The sequence below is a fragment of the Coturnix japonica genome, chromosome 13, assembly GCF_054131305.1.
Source record: "Coturnix japonica strain WE chromosome 13, WE-NBRP24, whole genome shotgun sequence".
NCBI lineage: Eukaryota > Metazoa > Chordata > Aves > Galliformes > Phasianidae > Coturnix > Coturnix japonica.
Window position 1 is genome coordinate 962,287 of NC_140675.1, and position 19,960 is coordinate 982,246.

Genomic DNA, 19,960 nt, shown 5'->3' on the forward strand with positions numbered 1-19,960 from the left:
GAAAAACAACCAATCGTAAGTCTGAACGCAGAGGTGAGGGCGGGTTTTTGGCCATAGCAACCAATCATCTGTAGATTGAGATGGTCCAGCGAATCACATTCATGTTCTTCAGGTCGAGCCAATCGCATGCGGAGCGGTTGAGCATCACCCAATGGGGACGCGCTGAGCGAACAAAAGGGGCATTCCAAGCTGCCGGCCCCTTTTTTCCCTCAGCCCAATTTCACATGACGCAACGGTTGGAGGAAGCGGTTCGCGAGCCGTAGTCGCCGCCGCCATTTTGTGAGCGTTGAGACTTGAGCCGGCGGCGGTCGGAAGCGCATTGGCGATCCGGACAGCATTAGCAGCGTCATTAAGCAGCGGAGACGCAGCTCGGAGGATGCGGTAGAGGAACCCAGCGGCAGCGGAGGGGGGGAAGCGTCGCTTGGTGGCGGAGGCGGCAGGGGAATCGCAGAGAGGGGGCCGTCGGTCGGTGGGTCGGGTCCTGGTGCGGGCCCCGGTTGGAGGAACATGTCGGCCCCGGAGAGCAGCACTGGTAGCAGCGAGGCCCGGGAGGATGTGTGCCGCGATTACCAGTCATCGTTGGAGGACCTGACGTTCAACAGCAAACCTCACATCAACATGCTGACCATCCTGGCCAAGGAGAACGTGCCCTTCGCCAAGGACATCGTCTCCCTGATCGAGGCGCAAATCGCCAAGGTTTTTATATTCAACTGCCTACTACTCCTACCTATACTGCTGGGGGGACCGGCCGGGGTCAGGAGAAAGGGCTGAGGGACGGAGGAGGCAGGGAGAGAAGGAGGGCCCGAGAGAGGGAGGCAGCGGGGCCGAGGCTGGGAGGGGGAGGGAAGGGGAGCAGGGCTCGGGGCCTCAAGTGAGGTGCTCCCAGGGTCAGAGATGGCAATGGGGGGAGCAGGGAGAGCTGAGGGAGGGGGGGTGGGGGCAGCAGGCCTGGGGGTCGCTGTTGGGAGCAAGCGGAGGACAGCGTGGCTCGGCAGGGAGCATGGCCCTCCCCTAAGCGGCCTTTTACCCCTCCCTTCCTGGCCAGGCTGAGGGCTGCCCCTTATTCCCACACCCCGTAGGGAACAGGGGACCCGAGGGCACCCGGACGGGTTGGGGTCCCTTGGGTTCGGTAGCAGATGCAACATGGCGGCCTGGCCGTGACTGGGCAGAGCCTCGCCCTTGGAACTGAGTTTTCCCCTTTAAACTGGTGTCAAAACCGTTGAATTTAGCGATTTCTAACGTAGATAACGATTTTATAAGTCTCGTTAGTGAGAGCCTGACCTTGTGCAGGTTTCTTGTCGTTCACCCCCCCCCCCCAATTTATATCCAGGTAGCGTGAAGGAATATAAATAAGGTTGAGTTTATAGCACGGAAATCGTCCGCTTTAGAAAGGCTAAGTATAATGATTTATTTTAAAGTATCGTTTGTAGTTTGAAAGATAAGGTTATTTTCCCAGTGAGATATTAACTGGAGGAGTAAGGGTGGGGGGCTGATCTTGCAGGGAAGTTTTGAGGTGAAAGGCGATCATCTGCTCTTAGTAGGGAAGTGTGTGTGTTGCTGGTCGGGTGATTCTTGTGTTTTCTGCTTAGAGAAAGCGATGTGGGCTTGGGGTAACCCGTTTGGCTTGCAGGTGGCTGTTTGCCCTAAGTAAAGCGAGTGCTGTGTTATCTTCACCTGTCTTGGTTAGCGAGGTTGATTTGGTGAGGATGGGAAGAAGAAATTCTCCCCGACTGTGTAGAAAAGCCTGTAGGATCCTAACATGGCGTCTGAAAGCCTTGTGATAGAAAAGGAAGGGAAAGAGGAGGCTCCCTCTGAGCCCAACCCAGGCAGTTGCTGACATCAGTCAGCCTCAGAACACGGATGGGGGTGGGGTAGGGGGTTACTGTACCTTTCTATTGCAGCTTTCTGTAAGAAAAGGGTTATTTCTTCAATCCACCGTGTGTTCTTGCCAGTCACCCCTTCCCCATTGTCTCCCTTGCTCCCTCTAATACCAGGCTCCCTCTAATATAGGCCTTTTTTTCCCCCCTTTGGCTTTAAATCGCTGTTTATAATGGTGAGAATTGTATTGTCTTAATGCTGGGGAGGGAAAGATCTCTTACATTATTTAATCTGTCTTTCTACCAATGCAGGATGGCTCTTTAGCGTTCCACAGACCTCTTCCAGTCTAGTTTTAAATGGTACCAGTGACCAAGTTTTGCCATTCCTTGGGGAGGTGACGTCATAATCGAATAGATCTCACCATTATATCTCCTAAAGGGCAGTGGTGGATGTATATAACATGTGATAAATATCAATGCTGTCAAATTTCTTCATTTCTGGGTGTTTTAGAGCCTGCCCTGAAGTGTGTTTTTAATTTTTTTTTCCTCCTTCTTTTGAAAGCTGTCTTTAATCTTGTATCAATGGTTAGTTTTGCCTTAGTTACTATTTGTGACTGTGGTTTATTCAAGGCAAGTTTTCTTAGTTGTTTTTTTTGGGGGAAAGTGCTCTCCTTTGCTTAAGCCACTTTTAAAAAGTGTTGCCTGGAGACAGTTTTGTTTAGTGTAAAACTGGAGTGCTCTGCTTTACGACTGAATAAATGGCTCTGAAATGTGTGACTGCTATGATAAAAAAATATGTAAATAAAAAGTGTGAAATATGTATTTGTCTTTTTATTTATCATTGTATAGTGCAGAGTTTGTTTCTGAGACCCATTTTGTGTACAAAGTTGGTTTTTAAAATCTTTTTTTTCTTTGCAAGTTTGTGACTCGGGGTTTGATTATGGTTTGATTTTCAGTTGTTTTTTTTTTTTTTTAAGTTATCTTTTAGGAAACTAATAAAAAAAAACCAAAGCCACACATTTCCAACAATAGCTTTCATACGTTATTTGAAAGAAGAGTGGGAATTCTGTGGTGATGAGCTCAGCGTTAGCATTCTGTGTGTTCTGGTGGTATGCGGAGCCTCCCTGCTGTTGGTTTAGCTCTGTGTGGGTCTCTTTCTTTGCTTAGGGGGTACTGTCTAGATCACCTGAAAACAAGAGGTTCAAATCTGGGATTCCATTTGTGTGGTTATTGGAACGTGGGCTAGAGAACATAATAAACATTACCAAAAAATGAAGATTTAAATAACCCAACTCTTTTGAAGTCACGGTTCTTAGACTGTGCCACCTGAGTAGCTGATGTTGGAAGGAGGGCACTGCTAAACTAATGCTGTCACGTTTTGAAGTAGGCTTCCTTAATTTCTGTGTGATTACTTCTAACTACTCCCAAACACATGAAGTGCCATCAGAGACTGGGACTGCTTGCTCCGTTCCCTTGGATTACAGTGATATAGTTGTGACCTTTTCTGCGTGTGGCTTGTGAAAGGACTGTGATGTTCAACGTATAATCTGCTACTACCGAAGTTCTCTAACTCGGGCTGTTCACAGGAAGTCTGATTTGTGTTCTGTGAGATGGAGAAAAGCAGCATTTGGGAGGTCCAAGTGATAAACTATTTTTTAGAAGTTCCTTGAAGTGCTAGCGATGGCTTCCTGCTCATTTCAAGTTACTTTCTCCAGTGGGTTTTGAAAGGCTGCACTCAGTACACTAGCAGTAATACTGTCTTGTGGGCTTCTTTTTTCTTTTTTTTTTCCCCCCCTTTTTCACCCCAAAGCTTTGAGACAAACAGGATTAACCCAAGTTGTTCCTTTTCTCTGTGGTAGACCCACCGCGTTATACTTTGAACTGAGTATTGATTTTCCAGATTTAAGTTTTTAAGTTTTTGTATAAACCAAAACCAAAATCCCAAGCAAATCCCTTGGTGTTGATAGTGGCAACCCAAAAGAGAGGTCTGTATTTCTGGGATTGGTAATCCCTTTATATATAGTTTAATGTATGTCTTTGTTGTACTAAACTTCTCAGTTTCTTCTTCTTACTCCAGGCTCCTGCGTCAGAGAAGCTTCCTGTTATGTACCTTATGGATTCCATTGTCAAGAAAGTTGGAAGAGAGTATCTTACTGCATTTACTAAAAACCTAGTTGCAACATTTATTTGTGTATTTGAAAAGGTATATTTACACTTTCAGAAAAGTTCTGTATTTAAGCAAAGTTGTTCCTGGTAAAATAAATACATGCTCTCAGCTTTGGGTTTTCTTGGGTACCGAACCAGAAGAACTAATTGCTTTTTATGAATGGCAAATACTGTATCTATAATGTGGAAGGGCATTCCTGCTGTTGTCAAGCCTGTAAGTTAAGTTAGTAGAACAGTTAATTATGAATTGCTGATTTATTTTTTAAGGAAGTACCTAGTCTTTGTGTCAGGAATATATTGAAAATCAGTTTCTTAGAGGTTTTCTGAGCTCTCTGAGTTAGATTTGTCTGATTCACTTAATTTTTGATGTGAAAAATGGGTGCTTAAATTGCAACAAATACCACTAGCAGCTGATATTCTTCAAGTGGTCTGTGATTAAAAAACATGATGGGCGAGGGGGGGAGGTTGTGAGAGTATATTATTGCTTTGTTACATTAAAGATACCCATTTTAATTTCATTTAGTGTTGAAAATTGCCGCCAAATGTATTCACTTTTTTTTTTTCCTAAGTCTTTAAACCCAGTGAAGTAATTGTGCTTATTCCTCAATGAGAATGGCAAATCCAAGTCCGGCTTTTGAAAGACTGGACTTGAATGGGTTTAAGTTGAATTAATGGTTAATTTCTGTGGTTTCCTGTATGCCCTAACATAACAAAGTGGCACTGCATCTGAATGAGATAAGTGGAGCTTTGGTGTATTTGTTATTGCATAGCAGCGAGGATCTGTGATCCCAGAATGTTTTATATCTGTTTTTCAGGTGTACAATGAGTGACTAAATAAGGGGTAGATTGTAATAGTGAGCTCAGAGATATTGAACTCCTTTGTATAGAGTAGATAGGCAGGCATTTACTTATTTTTCCAATATTGGTTTGTGTTCTTTCACATAGTTGCATTTAAACTTGCAGCTGAAGCTCTGGGTAATTCATTTGCTGAGTTTTGTAGTTAACTGTCCAATAAGCTAACTAGAACTATTAAATTGATATTCAATATGTAAAGTGTCAGTCACTTTAGATAACTCATGATATCGCAAGATGAAATTCTCACCCTGACATTGCTAGAGATTCTGTTTTATCAGTAAATGATCACTGAAGGTATCTTTAAACACTTAGCGATGTCAGAAACTGGCTCAGTCATGGCAGCGGTGAACTTGATACCCTCACACTGAAAGTTGTGTAGAGGCACCTCCCACCCATACTAGCTAAGTATGAGTTACTTTTATTGAAGTTCCTGCCCTCTTTTTCAAAGAACTTCTGAACTTTCTGGACAACGTGTCTTAATGTGACAACTAAAATAAAACTGTAGCCTGAAAAAGGTTGAAAAGCCAAAAAAAAAGGGTCAATGTGTAATGGTTGAGTTAGCAGCAGCATGTGTTTTGTCAGCAGATGTTTTCCATTTGTTTAAATTAACTACTTGAGTTATGAGATTAATTGAATTTTTTCTTTAATGTGAGTTTTGAGCTTAATTGCTACATCTGATTGCAAAGAGAAAATGGGTTGTAGCACTATTAGTGCTTGATTTATGGGTCTGATTTTGCAGTTGAACTGAAATGTACTTGAGTTCGTTTTGACTCATACACCTTTTGTTGGATTAATTAGGGGGATTTATTAGGGGGAAAAAAACCTTCAGTGATTAAACAGCTCAACAAAACACTTTCTCTGTTCAGAAAGTTTGTTGTTCTCTGATTTGGTTGTTGTTGCTGTGTGCCGCTCAGCACGAACATTTGAGTTACTGTATTGTTTCAGAGGCATTTTCTTTGGATATTTTTGTCGCTGTATTTTTTTTTGACAGAAATTGGCCAAGTAAAATGAGAATTTTGGTAATGGAAAAGCTGAAAGAAAATTCTCAGAGAACGGTAATACACAATTAAACCTTCACATGTCCGCATTTGAACTTCTGTTACCGATTCTGTTGGTGTAGATGTATCAATCTACACCACTTACAAGTTCTTTGTAGCCAGTTCGTTGTGTTAAAATGATAACTTTGGTAAGAATATAAAGCATATGAGATCTTAAGTTCTACAGAAAAGTATAGGTTGTTTTATATTAACTTAACAAGCCATAGAATTGTTTTATTGTTTTAGGTGGATGCAAATACTAGGAAAAGTTTATTTAAATTACGCTCCACATGGGACGATATTTTTCCTTTGAAGAAACTGTATGCACTTGACGTCAGAGTCAACTCATTAGATCCTGCTTGGCCAATTAAACCTCTGCCCCTAAATGTGAATACTTCTAGCATCCATGTGAATCCTAAGTTTTTAAATAAATCGGTAAGTCTCTATACCTACTGTATGAACAGATGGCAGTACGTGTTGTTTTTGTTGTTTGTATGCTGCTTTTGACAAACGTAGTGTGATAAGAATAAAGCATCTGATCTCTGGAGACAGGCAAGAGGAATTTATGGACTCAGTATTTAAGGGGCTTATTGTAAGTATTTATAACTTGAATTCTAGATTTCCAAACATTTATGTTAAATGCCATATTCTGTCATGGTGGCACAGTTAATCCTATGACAGTAGGCAATTCCTAGAGGAGCAGAAATTGTTTTGTTTGTATTTTGCATAAAAAATGCAGTCATTAACTTGTGCAAGCTAAGTCCCAGTTTTGTATCACACTAGCAGTTAAGAGAGATGGAGTTAGCTGGATCCATTAAGATGTTGAATGTAACCTTATGTTCTATTTTTTAGCCAGAGGAATCTACTGCATCTACCTCTGCTGTCACTTCTGGTGCCTCTACTCCTCCAGCTGTTCCAGAAATACAAAAGAATTTGACACAGGAGCAACTGATAAGGCAGCAATTGCTTGTGAAGCAAAAACAGTTGTTAGAACTTCAGCAAAAAAAGTTAGAGCTGGAGTTGGAACAGACTAAAGCACAGTTGGTGAGTAGGATAGTTGGTGAATGGTCCATAGTTTGGTCTCACTTTGTTTGGTCGTACCTTAGCGTCTATACTGGTAACTGCAGTTAAGTTTAGACAAGAGGAGCTGTTTTAGGACTAGAGTAGTGCAAGTTGATCTGGTCCTCTAGACCAGTAATTGTTACATAAAAATCTTAAGGATTACATTCAGAACAGATTAAAAATGTTTGTGGTCTTTTGTTCTCATCTTGAAAATTATGTCTACCTGTGATGTGTCTTCCACCTCTTTTTGTGGCTCACCATAAACAAGGCTTTTTTTGAATACATTTGTGCTTAGAAAATTGAGTATTTCCATAAGGAACGGGGAATCCTGATTGTTGGAAATGTCAAGGCAGTTTCTGTCTTCATTACGTCAGGTTGGTTTGCTGTCACAATCTGAGGGTGACATTGAGGGTGGTGGCTGTCACAATCTGAAGGCGGTGGCAGTTAAACCTGTTTTGTTTTTACATTCATAATTGAAAGTCATCTTGTGTTGAAAGTTGATGATACTAAAGTGAAATATCGTAGAAGTGTAGAAATGAAAATATATAAACATGCTTGGCCGTTTAGTTGTCTTGGAAATGAGGAATGTATAGAAAAACTAAAGCTGTATTGAGGTGTGCTTTCGTTGATTTTTTTTGCTGCGTTGACCTTGTAGTATTGACTTTGTACTTGATCTTCGCCTTTTGTGTTGGTACTATGTTATTTTAATTGCTGCGATGAGGAATGAATGGGTCATTTTCAGTTAAATGGATTAGTCTGATAACTACTTCAAAACATTTCTATTTTCATCTTTGTTTTCAAAACAGAACATGATCATCTCTGTGCAGGTGTTGTATCACACAGATTAATGCTATTTTTTTTTCTTGTCACCTTATTTCAGGCTGTTTCTCTTAGTGTTCAGCAAGGATCATCTTCTATACCTTCAGTTCCAGCACCTTCCAAGCCACATGTGTCCCAGACACCTCACATGGCCGTTAAGACGCCTACTCAGGCTTCGTTACAGTCTGAGAAGATCAAACCATCCCCAAGTCCTCCACTTCACGATGTCAAAATAGTAAATAGAGATCCTCGACTTAATAGAATGTCACAACATTCTTCTCATGCTAAAGATCAGTCCCATAGGAAAGAATTTCCACCAAGCGCATCTGGTCAGTCTGATACCAAGGCGAGCAAAACATCCCAGTCTGAAAAACAAAGCTCAACAAAGCCAGAGAAAATGAAAGCAGGTGAAAAACCACAAAAGAAAGAACCTGATCAGTTGGAAACGAAGTCTAAATCTCCATCTCCTTTGAAAAACAAGCTTCCCAATACTAAAGATACTAAAACCCAAGAATCTGAAAGCACAAAAGTATCTGAAATGAGTAAACGGGATCCAAGACTGAAAAAACATCTTCAAGAAAAGCCAGAGAGCAAAGGGGATGAGGTGAAAGAAAAGAGGAGAAATACAGAGAAAAAAGAAAAAGATGAGCATAAGACATCTGAGCATAGACCAGTAGGCAGCAGGAATAAAACAATTAATGGTGTTGTCCAGAAACAAGATGTGACTACAGAAGAATCAGAAAAACAGGGTGGAAAACAAGGGAGATCCAGTAATAGAAAACGGTCACGATCCCGTTCTCCTAAGTCACGGTCACCATCTACACATTCTCCAAAACGAAGAGAGAGGAGATCACCCAAAAGAAGACTCAGGAGTTTATCTCCCACTTCTTCAACTCCTAAAATTGGAAAGATATGCCAGATTGGCGCTGAACAGTCTCCTGCTGAAGAAGCCTCACAAGGGGCAAGAGATGAAAGAAATTCTAATAAGCGAAATGTTAAACAAGAGGTGCGAGATCCAAGGAGGGTGAAAAAAAGCCAAGAAGACAGGCCCCAAGAAACAGCAAGCCAGCATTCTACAAAAGGTTCTCCTGATCCAAAGGAGAATGCAGAGAATTGGCAGGGATCCAAAGCAGGCAAGAGGTGGAAACCCGGTTGGGAGGAAAATAAATAGTAAGTTACCATATTTCAAACAAATTCTCTCTGAAGTAAGTGGAAATTCTGCTCTTGGCTGAAGTACAGTTAGGTTTGGGAGGAAACATTCAGACAGCCCATGCTGACAGAAGTTCTTGATTGAGATTCATAATTTGCTTGTAGTAAAAAATGGCAATTATGCATACTTTCTAAATCGATAGTGATGTTTTACCATGATCGGTTCTGATAGAGATGTAATACATCCTGAATAAATAACTAACTTGTGTTTTAAACGTGTTCCTATTCACAGCTCTCAGCAGACTGAAGAACACCAAGCAGTTGGTAAATCCCCTCACCAACAACACCGAGAAAACTGGCCTGCTGCTAAAGGAATTCTGTCACCCCGAGCACCGAAACAGCAACACCGGTTAAGTGTGGATGCCAATTTGCAAATTCCCAAAGAACTGACGTCTGCAAGCAAGAGAGAATTACTTAAAAAGGTAATACTGATTGATTGATTTGTAGAGGTGTCTTGGATATAGTTGTGCTTTGCTTTTCTTCTTAGAAATCCAAACTTTATGTTACAGGCCAATGACCGCTTAGCATCTGGTGAAATAACACAAGACGAGTTCCTTGTGGTAGCTCATCAGATTCGACAGCTGTTCCAGTACCAGGAAGGAAAGCACAGATGTAATGTGTGGGATAGCCCTACAGATGAAAAAGGCTCTTTGAAAAGGAAGCCTCTTCTGTCGGATGCGGAGTTAACATACTATGAGCATAAAACTAAACTGAAGAGGACACAAGTTCAGCATTCATTGTCAAGATTTGATCTCTTGGATCCTGATGATATTTTGGATTATCATGTACCTGATGCATTGCTCTCTGTGAACTGTGAGCAAGGGAAAGCAAAGTGTGGAGTGCAGTTTGAAAGAAAAGAACCCTTTGGAGAAAGATCAAGATGGCACTCTCCTGTAAGTGGCACCAGCAGACCCTTTGCTGATAACCTTTCACCTCTGGAGGGTCGACAAAGGCTTGAGGAACAAAATGCTAGTAAAGGAGGAAGAGGTTCAAAAAACTTCGACCCTTACGACAACTGGGGAGAATCAGATGAATTCAGAGATGCTCTCAGACAGCAGGGAAAAGGTACAACAGAGTTCCAGAAGATCGATGGTGATGCAGTCTGTAGGTTTGATAACCGTGAAGAAAGACAGCTGCTTGGGAAATCTGGTATGTATTTTTGCCTTATTTTACAGATGTCAAATAATTTGCAATCTTTTTGCAAGTAGTTATTGTTGAGTTGTAGGAGATACATAGTCCAACGCCCCAGTGCTAAAGCAAGTACCTTAGAGTAGGAAAGTGTCTGGGCAGATTATGATTATCTCTGGAGAAGGAAAACCTTTCTGGGCAGTTCGTTCCAGTGCTCTTTAACCCTCAGAGTAAAGTGTTTTGTCTTTTTTCTTTATGTTTTTATGGAACTTTCTATGTTACAGTTTGGTTCCCATTGCACCTTATCTTGTCGCTGAGCACTGCTGAAAAGAGCCTGACCTCATCTATTATTCCCTTGACCTGCTGGCCGTGCTCTTTTTAACGCACTCTAGGTTTATCATTGGTCTCGTTGGCCACAAGGGCCTACTGTTGATACATGGTCAACCTTTTGTCCACCAGGACACCTAGGTCCTTCTCTGTACAGTGCCTTATCTTTTATTTTCTCCTCTTTCAGGTGTTCGAGATGAACCAAGATCACCATTCAATGAACGTTTCAAAAGAGCTAGATACGAAGATCCAGATAAAGAACCATTTCCTGACAGTCCAGGGTCAAGATTTGGAGGCATAGAAGCAAAGCCGAGAATAAGTGCACTAATGGAAGACAGACCTTTATTTGATGGCTCATCTAGACCATCTGCTGCAAGAGTTGGGGCAGATGGACAAGGAAGTCCTTTTATCGATAGCCCTACTGCTGGTTCAAGTTCTAGAATTGATGGACCGACTGGACAAGCTGCTCTGAGATTTGAGGGCCCTTTGGTGGGGGCAGGTGCTTCTCAGTTTGATGGGCCCCTGGCAGGAGCAGGGGGAGCTGGATCCCTAAGATTTGATGGGCCACCAGGGCAGCTGGCAGGGGCTCTCAGGTTTGAAGGACCTCACGGACAGGTTGGTGGGGAAGGTCCTTTGAGGCTTGAGGGACCTCTTGGACCATTGCGGTTTGAGGGGCCTGCAGGCCAGCCTGTTGGTGGTCCTAGATTCAAAGGACCTGGAGTTGGTCTCAGGTTTGAGGGACCCCGTGGTCAGCCTTCAGGTGGTCTCAGGTTTGAGGGACCTCATGGTCAGCCCTTGGGGCCTCATGGTCAAGGTGGTCTCAGGTTTGAGGGTCCGCATTTACAGCCATTGGGGCCCCATGGTCAACCTGGAAGCGGCCTCAGATTTGAGGGGCCACATGGGCAGCCAGGTGTAGGGCCCAGGTTGATTGATGGACCAGTGCACCAGGGCGTTGGTGGACTTAGATTTGATGGTCCTATGGGACGGACCGGTCCGAGATTTGATGGCTGTCATGCTGGCTTTGATGGTCAACCTGGACAACTGTCTCTTTTGCAAAGATTTTATGGAATTCATGGACAGCCCGGCCCAAGATTTGAAAGGGCTCCTGGCCAGCCCGCACAGCTACGATTTGATGCAGCCATACCTCAAAGATTTGATGGCCCTCACCAGCCTGCCTCAAGATTTGACCTGCCCCTTGGCCTTCATGGTTCACGTTTTGAAAATATAGCTAGCCATCCTGCCTCACGATTAGAGATGTCGCCATATGGACAAAGTGGTCCGTTTGTTGACCATCCCAGACAGGGCTACAGCGGACCAGCTCATGGAATGCAGTTCCAAAGGCCTGAAATGTTTGACAGTTCACTAGGACCAAATTTCAGTGGGCCAGCTGGCCCAGGAGCACAGAATTTTGCATTGAGAGCATCCGGACATTACTTTGATGACAAACTTCAAGGTTCACAATACGGAAACTTCAATAATATGTCAATGGGAGGTCATCAGGTAAGAACTGATTCTAGTAAATAATTTACTTAGAGAAGTATTCTTGTGTAGAAAATTAGCAGTTTTTCCTCTAAAAGCATTTTTTTGCAGACTAAAAATACCCTTAAGTAGTATCTGGATGATTCAAGGAAAAAGGGGCAGGCATTGCTATTTGTTAAGTCTTTGTTTTTAGAAATTAAAAGCCAGTTCTTTGCAACCATTTTATAGCTGAGGATATTGCACTGACATCAGTATCTTTTATTTGAAAATGAATTAAGTAATAGGAAGAATGCGATGTTTTCTCTTACACAAAGCATGTTACCTACAAATCATGAGAGATTATTGAAGCGAATATACGTAATTACTTTTTCTGAGAGGTTTAGAATTAAAATGAACCAAAATAATTGCAGTCTTTTTGGAGACAACCATAACTTGGGAGCAGTTGAGAAAGATGCAGGCTTTTAAGCTATGGCTTCTGAAGAATGATCATGGCACTGGCAGGCTTTATGGTGTCAGTTGTCCTTGCTGTTGCTTCTTGGAAGCGCTCTCTTCTAAAGGAGAAAGTAATTGTAAATCAGTGAAAACAATGTCTGTTCTCCCAGTAGATTGGAGGTTGTAGGGGACATACTACAAGCGTGCTGTAAAAATTTATTTTCTTTCTGAAGTTTCTTGCAGCTGGCTTGCTGAAAATCCATCTTTCAGGATGCATTTCATGTCATGGGTACTATCTCAGTTATTAGATAAAACCTCATTGTGATCTTGGTGAACGTTTACCAGTTTCTTTTGCTATTAGCCCTTTTTTTTGGTGAAAAGGATTGCTTTGAAATACTTTAAGTGGAAAATGTGCTTGAAGGATGCGCAAGTAGAAGAAAAGTTTGTACTGAGAAGTGTGTAGAGGTTAATGATGGAATAATTAAAAACAAATTGCCTTGCCAAGATTGCTTAAATGCTTAATTTTACAGGTTTCGCACATGTCTGCTCAGACAGGACCTTATGGCCAAGGTCAACAGTATCTACCAAATCCTGGAAGCTTTGTTCAGAACCCTGCAGGTACTGTAATAGTTAACTTCCTTCTGTGTCCTTTGGACTGTTCTCTGTTCATGACCACAAAAATTAGTGCTGTACGGTGATGGTGCCGTGGGTCCTTGTACACTAAAGGGCATCCTTCTCTGTGAGATGGCAGTAGGTGGCGTTTCAGGAGTACTGTCATCTCTCCAGGGGTTTCTCTCAAGCAGTGAGTGCTTTAACTGCGTGGTTTTGGTATGTAGTTACACTTTAAAACAAAACAGAACCACTGAAACCAATTTTTGGATTGCTTTTCACATAGCAGAAGGGCACCTCAATTGGCCAGGCTGAATACACATTCCCACTATATTAATTGTTAGTAATAAAAGTCTTGTATCAAGTTGTAAATGATACAAGTAGATAGATTCTCATGAGATCTTTAAGCACAGAACAAGAAAATACTACGTTTTCCATGGGAATTTCAGTAGAAAACAGGTAGATGGCATTTCAAAACACATTAGGAAGGAAGTTGTAGGGGCAGAAATGAGGCAAAGGCTGCGTATGAGGCAAACTGAAGTGGATGAGTAGATTGAAGTTAAAAATGGAAGTAAAAAGGGGTAGAAGGAAAAGAGTGTTGTGAAATGCTGATGGAGGTGATTTTTTTTTTTTATGCTAACCTTTGGTTTCCTTGAGTGTTGTGATCTTATTTCCCCTCTCCTAGGAGGAGCAGTTCCACATTCATATCCTGATAACCACGTTGGTCAGCTCGATGTCAACGAATTGTTTGCTAAACTGTTGTCAACAGGAATCCTCAAACTGTCAAAAACGGATTCCACTTCAGCACGTATGTAGCTTTCATTACATTCTGACTCACCAGTTTACGCGTAGCTAAAGTGTAAAGTGAAATGTAAGAACTATGTGAACTATTGCATTCTTTTTTCTTAAATGGATCTTTGTGGGAAACCATTTGGTGCGTGTGATAAAGTGAATTATTAACTTTCTAAATGTATCTTTTAAGCTATTTAGAGCCTCCGTTTCTTTTTTTTTTTTTTTTTTGGTGCCCCACCTCAATAACTTGTCAGTGATTCTAATCAGATTCCTGTCAGTCTCTGAAATATTTGTCTCTCTCTAAATACTGAATTTTAGTGCCAGAAGCTTAGATGAAGTAGAGTCATGTTAAATTGCCATTTGGAGTTGTATACTGTTTTTTGTACGCTTTTTAAAGCTATGAGACTGACTCAGCTCTTATGCACATTCAGGTTAATGTAGTCAGATTATATTTATTAGTATTTGAATAAAAATAATATCCAGGTGCACCTTATTTTGTTCTGAAAATGAGCTGAAATTTTGATGAAATTCTTTCTTTTAAAGAAGCGAATGAACCATCGGCGCAGCCAGCTGCTGAAGAGGAGGATGATGACCAGGGTGATCACGATGTCCCAGACCTCACGAACTTTAAAGTTGAAGAACTCAGTCAGTGCGTATTGCAGCATGAGCTTACTCTGCACTAGGAATAATGGCATGGTGGTATCTAGGCGGTTAATCCAAGGCAATTGAGTAGGTGTGATATAACAATGCTAGTGTGTTCACTGTGAGTAGTTCATGCTTATTTGAATGCTTTTTAATGTACTTACATGAATGCTTTGACTGTCAAATGCTTTAACCTTATAGGACAATCATGCTTTTCTTCTACTCCTGAGGTCACTTGAAACAACTTACTGAGAAACTTCCAATTTCTTTCCAAAGAAATGTTAACTTCTTTTTGTTTTTCTAGGCGTTATGATAGTGTTATAAATCGACTATACACTGGAATTCAGTGCTGCTCGTGTGGAATGAGATTTACTACTTCAAAGACAGACGTTTATGCAGACCATTTAGATTGGCACTATCGCCAGAACCGTTCGAAAAAAGACGTTCGCCGAAAAATTACACACAGAAGGTGGTACTACAGCGTAACGGTGAGCAATGCAGGACCTGGGCCTTGTTAATTAGGGCTGGGTTTGGTGTTTCACATACATGGAGTGGGATTGAGATTGAAGTTGTATTACCATTGGAGTTTGGTGATCAGTGATGTATGAAAACTACTTGATATATCAGACATACTTGCCAAAAGAAAAGGCTGTTATGTGGTGAACAATAAGCAGCTTGGAGTTATCCGTACTGCTTTGGTTGGACTAAGAATGAAATGGAAGTTGAAGTATAATGGCCTTTCACAGACTGTTTCAGTTTAACGAACTAAGGCTGATTATATCTGTTACTTCAGGGATTCCATTTTTCTTCTTCTTTTTTTTTTTTTCCAAACGTATTTTTTAATGATTTCTGGCTGTTTGTGATTGTGATTGAATTCTTGTCCTTAGGATTGGATTGAGTTTGAAGAAATAGCCGACCTAGAGGAGCGTGCAAAAAGCCAGTTCTTTGAAAAAGCTGCAAAAGAAAAGCAGTTTCAGAGTGTGCCTGCTGGACCAGCTGGAGCAGTTGAGGTGAGTTCCAGTTTTCCTGCTGTAACCCATATGGTCTGTAAGTAGATTCAAGTCTTGTGCCTTGTTCTCAGAGGTCGCTGTTTATTTTGCAGAGAAGTGTGAAGGGTGTTAATGCTTTGTGCAGTTCTCACTCTAACTCAGAGTTGAGTTTTGGAAGATGCCATGAAATAAACTAAATCCCTGCACCAGATTGTCTTAATTGACAGTAAAACAGCATTAGATTGTTACAGAGTGTCTTGCTGAGACTTCCTTGTTAAAGGGACAAGACTTAACTTTTTCAATTGACAAATGTTGTTGCTCATTCTACCAACTGTACTCAAATAATTTCTATTAACATTTTCTTAAAGATATTTTGGAAGCGTGGAGGTAAAATGTAGTTTTCGTGTTATCTTAATGTATATATATATGTGACTGTTACTAGCCAAGTTCTTGATGTTGATGTTCAGTAATGGCTTTAATAACACCATGTATCTATCATGTTACTTCAATAACTTTCAGAGGTGTGAAATCTGCCGGGAGCAGTTTGAGCAGTACTGGGATGAGGAAGAGGAAGAGTGGCATCTAAAGAATGCTATCAGAATGCATGAGAAGGTAATCCAATCTTGTTACGTGGCACTCATTTATATTAAAAAGCAAAACAAAAGCATAAGAGAAGAATTACAGAAATAGACCACAGTGACCCATCTTTTCTGAAGGACTCCCTTGTTAGTTTTCCTGCTTCTAGTTGTATAAATATCTCAACCTTTGGACATGCTTGAAGTCCTGGGATCATTAGTACAGGCACAATAGGCTTCCCTTGTAATATGTTGCTAAAGGATGAATGAAGGTGATCTTCTCTACTTAGCATTGTTGAGTCTGCCTGGATTACTGGGTCCACTTCTGGGCCCCTCATTACAAGAGAGACCGTGCTGGAAAGAGCCCAGTGGTGGAGCCTGTTTCTCTTTGGAGGCCTTCAAAAGCCAAAGGATGTGGTGCTGGGCAGCTTGGCTCCAGATGTCCCTTCCACCCATTCTGTTCTGTGAATGTCCTGTGAGTGTGGGTGTTGGTTTTGGTCCAGTTATTTCCCTGTGCTAAGCAAGGTTTTTATATGATGGCTTTTCCTAACTAAGCATACACCAGATATCTTCCCAGTCACATTTGACACCATACTTGTTCTACACATTGTTGTCCTGGAGGAATAGTGTGATTTGGATTTGTTCTGTTTATGACTGGTGCTTTTACTGTATCCCTAATGTATTTAAATGGTTAACAATTATTTTCCAGATTTTCCATCCATCCTGCTATGAAGATTACCAAAACGTAAGAAAACCTTTACTTTCATATATATATTTTTTAAAACTATTTTGCTTTCAGTTTGTTTGCTTGATCACTGTCTTTATATAGAGCAGGTCTGCAGAATCAGTTCCTCTTGCATGTGCCTAGGCAAAGAATCAGAGGGAATGCCTTGGGAATGGCAAGTTTGTAATGTATAGTTAGAGTTAGCTATGATGTATCCATGACAGCTTTCGTGTTATATAGGTGAGACTAAAGTGAAGCCATTATGATTTTATTGTTAGCATGTGTAATCTTAAGAATTTTAAGAAACGGAGAAAATGAGTGTTAGTATATGTTAAATTTGTTATGAGTTGGGAGCTAACAGTGGGGGGAATAGTTGGGAATATTTTACAGTAACATATTAAGCATTTCATCGCTGTGAGGATAATACCGTTTGATAGTAATTATGGAAAAGTAATGCTATGATATAGTAACTTTGTATTATTAGATAAAGTAGAAAGTAATAAGTGGAAGTTTGGATTTTGAGTGCTCTGCTTGCCCACGTGTTTGCGCTTTGAAAGAGACAGAAAGGAAAAGAAGGTAAAAAAAAATGGTTGTTTGAACAATGTGTTAATGCTGTGTGAATGTTTGTTTTATAGACATCATCATTTGATTGCACACCCTCTCCCAGCAAGACCCCTGTAGAAGATCCCCTAAATATTATGTTGAACATTGTTAAACAGGAAACGGATGAGTCCTGTGACTCACCTCAAGTGAAAGAAGAACCTGATGACACCCCTGCTGCCTGTGCAGAAGAGAGCACACCTGCCTCTATAGATGTTAAAACAGAACCAGATGAGTCTGTTTAGAATGAGGTTTGATTTTTTTTTTTACAGAAGAGCTCCTGTGTTAATTCTGGAAAGCAGATACTTTTTATAGGAAATAAAAGCATTCAAATTGAGGCAGGGCCTCAGCGACTGTTTGGTTAATAAATACATTTTTGTATTTAAATTTCTTATTGCCTGCACTGTTTCAGGTGTCATTGTGTGAAAATTCTGTAGATGCGTGAAAATTTAATGGAATGAAATTGTATATGTAAAAAATGTACAATTTTTACTTGTGGAAATGTAAATTATAAATAAAACCTATTTTTGCTATATACGGGGAGTGTAATGTTTATGCACACCATCAAACAAAGACAGCGTTTCTGTACTTTTTTCAGTTTAAATGGAAATAAAAAGACCTCAGTTTTAAACCTGTTGCTGAATCAGATTCAGAAAAGTGAAAGCAAGCAACTTCCTTCAGTTATTTCATAAGCGGGTGATCAAGGGAAGCAATGCTGGGACTTCTCAAGATAAAATCCTAGATTTCTTCTTAACCTTAACTTGAACAATCTTTTACATATCCAGATGTTAAAACAAGTAACCATAAGACTGTTTTGGGTAGAAATGCCAGAATTTAACAAAGCAACCAGAGTTGCTCAGTTGTGAACACAAGTGCCAACAGACCATTAACAAACCAGGATGCCTGGTAGCTGAGACATCTTCAATGATAAATTTTCCCATTAGTCACACATAAGAGTTTAATACAGCTGGACAAACTTTTCTTTACAGGGGAGGTATGAATCTAAGAATGCTCATTTGAAGTTTTTTTTTTTTAATTTTTTTTTTTTAATTTTTTCGTTGCTTATGACTGAATTTAGGTGATAAACCAGATATCCTGAGATGTTAATATTTCTTAAATGTAATAAATAAAATTGAAGCATATGTTTGTGTCAGTCTCTTTCTTTCTGTAGTGGGTTTGTGTGGTTGGGTGTGTTTGTGGGATGGGCAGTAAGCTGCATAGGTATGTATGCATGGAAGTGTAAGTGTGCATAAGTCATAGGGTATTTGTCTTGGGATAAAAATGCATTTTGCCAGGTGTGGATTTCAGGGGCAGGGGTGGATTTCATCTAAAAGTCAGAGGAAATGTCACTGTCTTAGGATAGATGGCTCTTGCAAGGTCGGGTACTCAGAAAATCCAAATTCATCCCAGTGCATGTTGTAAGTATCAGCTGTGAACTTTGACAACCAGACCTCAAGCAATAACCCACACCTTTATGTAAGGCTGCAGTGAGAGGTTTGATATAGGGAAAATCCGGTCTAAAAGCAGTGATGCATTGGCACAGGCTGCTGGGGAAGTGCTGTGGCACTGAGGGACATGGCCTTCATGATTCTGAGAGGAGCCACAGCAACCTCCCGCATCACTGTGGGGCAGGGCCCGTCCCCCTGAGCCGCCATGGCCGCCTGCCATTTTCCTCCTGCAAGGACTGCGCCCATAGCAACCCTGCTGCGGTGTGGGGGAAGGACTGGAAGAAGAGGAGAACGCGGCTCCAGCCCTATTCTGGCCAGTGAGACCGCTCCGCCCGCGGCCTTATCCCCACGTCCTCCCCTGACGGCCGGGCCGGGCTGTGCTGCTCCTTGTCCCGCTTCCCCCCATCGGCCGTGAGGGGGACGCCCGCGGGGCGGCTGTGCCCGCGCTTTCCGGCTCTCCTCAGTTGCTTTGCCCGTTAGTTAACTTCATATTTCGTATTGGGCCCACCTAAAATACCCCAGACTAATCGATATTTGCCAAACACGTGGAGAAAGGTGGCATAACCCCCACGGGCACTGCCGGGATGGGGTTATAACCCCACACAGGGCTCAGGACCTCGGTCTTTGCCCACTGTGTGGTTTTGTGCCTCATCCCCTTCAACTGCTGCCAAAAAGCACCACAATGGCTTATTTTTGTGTGTTATGGAGATGTAGGGAAAACCTAACACTGTCTCCTTCCCTCAGGCTGAGTAATTTCTTGGGTGAATTCTGGCTAAGTACCATTGTAACACTTACTCTCTTATCTACTTCTTTCTACAGGGCAACTAGGGAACAAGCATTTGATAACAAAGTGCACTGAAGTTATGGAAAATATCACTTGCTCTCAAAACTGGTTGTGTTTTGTAGGGAGTTTGTGTTAACAGCTGTTCATTAAACTCCAGTCCCAGCTGTGCTCGTGGTGCCTGCGCCATGGGGCTGCAGCTTGGCACCCACCTGCACACAGCTGTAGTTCATTGCCCCTTCTGGAAGAAAAAAGAGGGCAAAATTGTTCTGGATTAAAAAACAGTAAATATTACCTTGAACCCATTGCACTGGTACGTGGTGTTAAGCACATTTGTGCTCTGGCAAGCAGTCTGGTTGGCTAGATATGCTTCTGATGTCAGCCTGCATCACCGTGCTGAAGTCTGTAACCCTCACCTGGCATCGTGAGAAGTCTCTCCCTTGGGGGAAAATCAGGTCCTAGTGATGCT

At 41.6% G+C, this 19,960-nt stretch overlaps 2 protein-coding genes across 2 annotated transcripts in view; one reads left to right on the top strand and one right to left on the bottom strand.

The window, feature by feature from the left end:
* The window catches only part of LOC146758538 (ankyrin repeat domain-containing protein 42-like), a 58,643-nt gene that overhangs the window by 9,504 nt on the left and 29,179 nt on the right, over positions 1-19,960 (bottom strand). The gene's annotated exons all lie outside the window — the stretch shown is intronic.
* On the top strand, positions 429-18,290 carry LOC146758539 (pre-mRNA cleavage complex 2 protein Pcf11-like). Its single transcript, XM_085514523.1, has 16 exons — positions 429-696; positions 3,895-4,020; positions 6,122-6,310; positions 6,728-6,919; positions 7,818-8,926; positions 9,198-9,387; positions 9,475-10,114; positions 10,608-11,920; positions 12,862-12,949; positions 13,626-13,748; positions 14,276-14,381; positions 14,679-14,862; positions 15,262-15,384; positions 15,883-15,975; positions 16,648-16,683; positions 17,298-18,290. Exons 1-16 carry the CDS (start codon positions 508-510, stop codon positions 17,505-17,507), a joined length of 4,911 nt encoding a protein of 1,636 aa, XP_085370649.1. The 5' UTR covers positions 429-507; the 3' UTR covers positions 17,508-18,290.

Bases quoted from the DNA above. Each gene is read 5' to 3' on its own strand.
- LOC146758539 (XM_085514523.1), top strand. From the start codon at position 508: ATGTCGGCCCCGGAGAGCAGCACTGGTAGCAGCGAGGCCCGGGAGGAT. The intron at 6,920-7,817 runs GTGAGTAGGATA...ACCTTATTTCAG, and splicing joins AACAGACTAAAGCACAGTTG to GCTGTTTCTCTTAGTGTTCA. The intron at 14,382-14,678 runs GTGCGTATTGCA...TTGTTTTTCTAG, and splicing joins AAAGTTGAAGAACTCAGTCA to GCGTTATGATAGTGTTATAA.